We start from the raw sequence: 7,627 nt of genomic DNA on the forward strand, positions 1-7,627 counted from the left end.
ATAAATACAAACATACTTGAACAGTGAAACACTTCAATAGCCCTCCCTTCTATAGCCATTCCGAGACTTGAAGCCACCCTGTAGGTAGGTATAACAGGAACTTCGCAGGGAGCAGCGGAGTGTGAGTTTGTCACTTAGACGAGCAGTCAAGCATAAAGAAAAAAAAGCGGAGCCGGCTACAATAAGCTAATTCACACTCAAGGTCAGCCCCAAAATTGGCGCTATTAAAGAGTTTCCCTATATTTACAATATGTTTCAAGAATACTATATGAGGCATGGTGACTTTGAAATCATTTTTATTGACTTCGAATTATTCGAAAATATTTGAAAGTAATATATTGCTATTCATTTTACAATGAAATTAATTTTCAGTATAAAAATTAATTATCAGAAAAAATAGTTCGAAGCAAGTGGATTTGTTCCTACATAGCCAAAAAATAAATATGTAATGATTAGTAAATAAATAATGTATACCATAGTATACCATATACCAGTATACCAGTATATCAGTATACAATAATAATGGTAGCGGTCTTATTGAAATGATTTTTTCCATGTATCTGTTCATAATTCTTTACAACAATAATTGTAAAACAAGTAAAATTTACAATGTAATTGTAAATTGTAATCAACAAAAAAGAATACTTTTCTATTCGAAGAGGCCATTTTTTAAAAAAATTAATTAATTTTCTACTAAATACTTTTATTCTAAACTTATATAATGGACACTTTAAAAGTTTAAACCAAACAGTTTAATTTTATGCTAAGCTGTTGGATTTTAAAACCAAAGAGATGAATTTTCTGAAAAACAGTATAATATTTAACATAAAAATTGACGGTTCTCCAAACCTTGGCCCGAGTATGAGCAGACATTCGGATAAACTTTGGTTAATTGTTACAAAATGACCGTAAAACTGCACTCGGCCCAAAACAGTTGGCCCGTCCGTCCTTAGTAACATACAGTTACATTAGTTGAGGTTGCTCTAATAACATATAATAAACAAAAACAATATAATTATGAAAAAGTTTCTTCGTGAAATTATTACTGTTGAAATTAACTAATTAATGAGGCGTTTTTCGACTTTTCCAACAGCTTTTTCGTTGTCCAATATCCAAATAATGCGTTTGTTTGTTAAATTTGTTTTAAAAACAACAGTATTAAAATTTCTCGCAATATAACTCAAGAAACGTAAAATTATGGGAAATCGAAGAAAACATTCTTGCAAAAAATAATATGTTAATAATTTTTTTAATTTTTTATTATATAATATTAGAACATTTCTAAATCATGTTACTCTATAAAAATTAGGCAAATTCAACAATCTTTCTGTTATTAAAGCGCTTCGGGAGCGTCAAACCATTTAGTAGAGTTTTTGTGACCAAAATTCAAGTTCTTCGATAGCGAAATGGTTAGAATACGCGGTAAAATGCACTACTTTTGGTAGTTTAGGCAGGGTTCGAATCCTCGGTGAGTGCGATTTTTTAAAGCGTGAAAGCGCGCGATTATATGTGTAAGTAACCGTTTGTACGAATGATGTATTTAGCAATGATGAAAAATGAAAATTATATAATAATAATTTCCAAAAAAACTTTTATTAAAAATTATTGTTGTTAGGAATTAAATTTAATTAATCATCTTAACCCTTTGCGACGCAGTGGACATATACGTCCCACCTACTTCTCCAAAGTTTTTATTGGATTTCTAGTTCGCGTTGACATATAAATAGGAATGCTATTTTTTAATAAACTCTTGGGGATGTAAAGTGTACAACTAGCACAAAAAGTATGTGAATTTGTTAATTACTCATTAGTTATAAACAATTAAAACTCGAGAATCTCGTTTTTTTACAATAAATTCGGCTGTGTCTAAACTACAAGTCCTAGAGATCTAATTTTTTTTTGCAAATATCTCAAACATTGAACTAAACAATATATTTTTGCAGAATTGTTCGTAGGTCAGTTTTTTCACACAAAATTTCCAGAATATGCAAAAATAGAGTTTTTTATTATGTTGGTCCATAAAAGATACTGAGAGAAAGTGATAACTTCTCAATAAGCATAAAACTCGATTATGTGGTTTTTGGGGTCACTGATTACGATTCTGATGTCAGAATTTAAAAATTTAAAATGGCGGCTACATAATGGCAGCCATTTTTTTCGAAATTTGCTAATTTCGTTACAATGAGTTTAAAACTCAAGTTACGGGGGTTTTTTGGGTCGCTGATTACTATTCTGATATCAGAATTACAAAATTCGACGAACTTTGGTTTGCTTCGCCGATTCCTATATAAGACGTTCTGCGCACTCTTGCTACCTTAACTGATCACGAACTTCAATGTTGAATTTTACAATTCTGACGTCAGAATCGAAATCAGCGACCCCGAAAACCTATATAAAGCTAAAAATGACAATATAATGAATGAAAAAAAATTCACGTCTCAAAGGGTTAATAGATGGCCCATATATGGGACCAACTATCAGGCCGACGTGGAGAAGCCAAAGGCGGATGACCGTTATCATTTATCTGATTGGCCCGACCAGTGGTACACAAAGTTGGATCGACCGCCCGACGATTGACCCGACCGTGGGCCGATGGTCAATTCGAACTTAAGATAAAGCATTCATATTGAAATATGTAAGAAGCACTGAACATAGGATTTACGAGAATCTAATAAGTATTCCATTAAGTCCGTTTTAAGACCTCTGAGCCTGCAAAAACTGAAATTTGTGCAGATTTTTCGTACGTAAATATTACTTATATTTTATTGAGTTCATCCTCAACAGACCCTCGTAAATTCTCCGAGGCTAGAGAATTTAAGAGAATAAAAAGGGAACTTATATTTCTTTTACTTATTTCCCTGCAAAATAATCGAAAATTATTTAAATAGTAGTAATTCAATGCAGATTTTTGGGAATCGTTTTAAATATATATGTGAGTGACACACGTAGCCAATAATTACCCATTTTATATTTCTTCCGAAAAGTTAACACATGACAGGATAGTGTTTTTCCTGAAAAGAAAGGTTCAATTGAAATTTTTGTACTGCAATCGCAACATAAAATCGTGTGGGAAAGTGAGCAGAGGGGAAATTAGATGAAAAAGAAGTTGAGAAAGCGTGAGGAAGCCAAGGCTAAAGTTTAAGGAAGGAAGTATAGGAAAATGTAGAAAAAATAGGAGTGGGATGCTTGAACAACATATGACCAATACTTTTCAAGCATTGGTCTGCGGCCCTGTTTTTTCGAGAGGCGTGGGGAACTAAAAATTATCAACTCGGTGCGAGTGCGCATTAATGAATGGGTACGAAATAACGTTGCTTAATTTTATTTGAACCGGTTCTTTTTTTTTGGATGACAATGATCAAATTGATTTCAATGAAAATAACCTTAAACAAATTTTTCTTTGATAATGTTTTTATTTCAAACAATATCAGATTCTTTACAAAAGGTCCAAATAAGAAATATGCTCAAACTTTACAAAGCAAAGCGTAATCGTGGACTCTTTGATTATTCAAAAAAGCGCTTACTGCTCATCTTCAGATGCGTCTGGCTTGACTGGAGTTGTTCCAATTTGTTCTGACTTTTCAGTTTTTCCAGGTGTTTTAGTTTTTCCTGGTTGTCCAGCTTTTCCCAGTTGTTGCGACTGTGCTGATTGATCTGGTTCCACTGGGTTTCCCGCTTGCGCTGCTTGATCTGGTTCAACTGGATTTCCTGATTCTGCTGGTACTACTGGTTTTCCTGATTGTCCTGATTTTCCTGCTTTTGGCAGTTGTGCTGGTAGATTTGGTTGTACTAATTTGTTTGGTTGTGCTGATTGATCTGGTTCAACTGGGTTTCCTGATTGTTCTGGCTGTTCTGGTACTACTGGTTTACCTGATTTTCCTGGTAGTACGGGTTTTCCTGTTTCCTCAGATGGTCCATTATGTCCATGGTGTACTTGACAATCATGGTGTCCATGGTGTTTACTATTTCCATGACGTCCATGGTGTCTATGTTTATGTGTTGTTTTTTTATGTTTATGTTCATGATTTTTAGGGACAGTATTTCCAGATTGGGCCGGCTTTTTCAATGGTCCAGGTTTTCCAGACTGTGCATCCTTCTTCGCATCACAGGCAGGTGCATAAGTCAGAGAATCGTCAATTGGCTTTTTCACTTGTTTAGTCTGTTTAGGATCGCTGGCAGGAGCAGCAGTAAGAGAATCGCCACTTGGCAGTTTAGCATCGCTGGGAAGAGCATCAGTAGAAGCATTGTCAATTGGCTGTGATAATGATCCAGAATTTTTCAATTGTTGAGCCTTCTTAGGATCAATTGGAAGACCATTAGTAGCAGGATCGTCAATTGGTAGCGATGAACCTAATTCTGCAACAGGCGAAAAAATTTTCATTAATCTACCAGGTTGAAAAGCTATTTCAAAGGAAATAATACGTACATGGGAAAAATAAGCTTCGGCAACTTCACTTTACTGTTAAAGGCCTTAGTATAGGACAAAGATTTCCAAATTTTTTCAAAATGTTTATTACAAGGTTCAAACAACGTTTAAAAGGTTAAAATACTTTGCGAAGTATTGCAAGACTCTCGACATATATTTTTACAATTGCGAGAGTCATGCAATAATTCTCGGACTTTTTTGGTCTTTCAATGATTGTTATGGCCCATTTAAGAAACTTTATAAGAAGTTCTTAAAATTATATGGCCTATCCTAAAGTCTTAAACATTAAAATTTCAACACTGTATTTTATGAATTTGTAAGTTGTGTTTCTATGCAGAAAATTAATATTTACAAATTTTTTTCTCGAAGAATTTGGCCATTCAATGTTCCTCTACAAACTACTTCAATGTTGATTTGATCCTTTATTGTAGATCCTTCCCTAACCTCGCTTCTAAAAAAAATTTGTACCCTGACAAATTCCGGCGATTTCCAAATACTTTAAACGATTTCCAAGTTAAAAGAAATACATCAATTCTTTTAAGTGAATACCGTCTTAGATATAAGCAGATATAGCACAGAAAAAGCACGTTCGAGCTCATTTTTCAGGACAAGATTGGCAAAATAATTCGAATTTAGTTCAATAGAAAATCAAGCTTAAAATTAAAACATGTAACTTCAGCGAAAACATTTACCATGAAAAAAAATCATTAAACAAAAAAGAGCGAAAATCTCGAAAAGTTTAAACTTTTTCTATTCAATGCATTTTTAAGGTTTCTATAATCCTTTAAATTCGGTACATCATAAAAGTTATCTTTCTTTTAATATTGTTCAGCAAATTTTTTTTTTATGAAATCGAATACTACTTGCTGTGAGTCAGAAAAATATTATATATACTTCCAGAACATATATTGATTTCTTTATTTGTTGGCTACTCAAAACCGTTATTTTGGATCATGGAAAATAAAGCAATAATCTGAAAGCTGTCGCAGAAGAAAATATATAACCTTTTCTCCTTGAAAATAGGGCAAGTATAGGTATTACTGCGCATGTTCTATTTACTGTGGTTTTAAAATATAAATAATGATTTAGAATGTTCTGAACATATTTAATGCTATGAAGCAATTCAGAAAATTATTATGTGATTCATTTATACTTATCGCCAATAAATCAGCTCAAGTATCTATATTTTTAACTAATTTATTCAATATATTTTTTACCAAAGATGTATTTGGCACACGATTTTTTTACGAATAGATTACTGCGGTTTTCCAGGCGCTATATCTTAATCTCCAAACTAAAATTTCTTAGACGCCAGTGATAATGCCTGTCAACGTCGGAGTATATCTCTCATGTTACAATATTGTAATTTTTAAAAATTGCTAATAAATTTATAAGTAAGCATAACATAACTTTCCCAAAATATTTGCAGCTTCACTTATAATAAAATCGCAGTATTACCAGCGCAGTGATTGGATCACTGCAATAGTTGGCGCGCAATAAATCATGCAAACCCGCAGTAATACCCACATAGAACATTTTTTTTTAGATTCGCATTTTTCACGTAAATCTGATTTCTTTTAAGGGCTTAACGACTGAATTATGTTAATTTAATCCCGTTTATTGATTCGCGGATTAATGCGTAACGAATGTCTCATTTAAACCCTTGTTTTTAATCTTCAAAAATCGTCTTGATTTTTTTCTGCAGTAATACCCACACTTAACCTGCATGAGTTTTTATAAAAATTATTTCGATATACCAGAAATATTGAAAATATTCAAAGAATAAATAAATCTCAGAGATTTTTATAAATTAAATCCACGATATAAGTTTTCAAGGCAGGCCGATATTTTAGAAATGGGATAAAAAATTTCGTTCCATGAGTTATTTAATTATACTTACCAACAAGGATCGCAGAGGCAAAAAGCACAGCAGCAAGGAAGAACTTCATTTTCTTAAATTATAAAAAATTGAATTTTCTAGAATTGCGATGAAACTGATGAATTTTAGAAGAATTCGTGCCGATATATATACTAATCGCTATCTCATTGTTAACCATGAAATATTCTACGAAAATTATAATTATCCGATGAAAAGAGATAAATTATTGCACTCATATATCTGTCTTACATATGACTTGAAACTTTCCATTTTACGTATTTGTGTAGTATAATTTGACAACGTGAGTGACACGCATAAGTCTTTAATCTATCTAAATTGTGCATACGGACGAAGGAATTACTATTGACAGCTTCTGTTGTTACGAAATTTTCCTGAAGATCAGCTTGTCAAGCAGTGTACAGAAACTTCCTTAAAGTCGTCAAGAACCCAAAAAGATGGAAAAGACTACTGAAATTATTTGATTTGTATAAAACTTTTTTATGAGTTTTTTGAATCTTTGATTTTCAGTCATTTTTTACAGATAAAAAAATTCGTTTCTATACGGTGGGAAAAAACATTCGACTTCAATGGAAATTATTTGATGTAACTTAATATTGTACCAGTAATGTCACAAGAAATGAAAAAATTTCATTAATATTCTCTGCCTTTATTTATTAATTACTTGATATACATTAATATATATTGCACTGAGACTCTGACGCTCTTATTTATAGTACAGGACTACATTTTTTTGCAAAATAAATTAGAAATGGAAACCGTTTTTAACTCTTCAAGAACAGACCCCAAAGTACACCTCAAGATATTTTCGACTGAAAAAAATCATGAGTGATGTTGGAATAATATAAGATAGGAATTAAACTATTTCTAAAGCCTCAGTGATAAGATAACTATTAAAAAAATACTTAAAGAAAAATGTAGGCAATCAGAAAAACGAAAATCCATGGGGTCACAGTGACCATAAGGTTCTTTAAGGGCTAAATGAATAAAAGTTTAAAAGGATCAACATATTAGAATGAATAAAATGTTAAAATTGGGAAACTTAATTTCATAGTGAGATTTATGGAAATCGGAAGCGTGCAAAAAAGATCAATTTAATCACAAAGACATGATTTTGTAACACTTCTCAGCTGATTGGAACGATAAGTAATTAGAATTGTGAAACTTTAAAAGTTGCTAAACCATTATCACTGATGCAATGTATTGACAAGTTATTGCTTCAACATACAAAAAATTTTATTTTAATTACCCAAATTATTTTCTGATATTGTTGTGCAATAGTTAGTCACTTTTTGCAAAAAGAC

At 32.1% G+C, this 7,627-nt stretch overlaps 1 protein-coding gene across 1 annotated transcript; it reads right to left on the reverse strand.

Moving 5' to 3' along the window:
* Positions 1 to 3,399: 3,399 nt before the first annotated feature.
* Positions 3,400 to 6,438, reverse strand: LOC117168215 (putative cuticle collagen 155). Its single transcript, XM_033353697.1, has 2 exons — positions 6,327 to 6,438; positions 3,400 to 4,356 (listed from the first exon to the last, which is right to left on the reverse strand). Exons 1-2 carry the CDS (start codon positions 6,373 to 6,375, stop codon positions 3,521 to 3,523), a joined length of 885 nt encoding a protein of 294 aa, XP_033209588.1. The 5' UTR covers positions 6,376 to 6,438; the 3' UTR covers positions 3,400 to 3,520.
* Between the last annotated feature and the right edge of the window lie 1,189 nt (positions 6,439 to 7,627).

The sequence above is a fragment of the Belonocnema kinseyi genome, chromosome 2 (genome assembly GCF_010883055.1).
Source record: "Belonocnema kinseyi isolate 2016_QV_RU_SX_M_011 chromosome 2, B_treatae_v1, whole genome shotgun sequence".
NCBI lineage: Eukaryota > Metazoa > Arthropoda > Insecta > Hymenoptera > Cynipidae > Belonocnema > Belonocnema kinseyi.

Bases quoted from the DNA above. Each gene is read 5' to 3' on its own strand.
- LOC117168215 (XM_033353697.1), bottom strand. From the start codon at position 6,375: ATGAAGTTCTTCCTTGCTGCTGTGCTTTTTGCCTCTGCGATCCTTGTT. The intron at 4,357-6,326 runs GTAAGTATAATT...CGCCTGTTGCAG, and splicing joins TGCCTCTGCGATCCTTGTTG to AATTAGGTTCATCGCTACCA.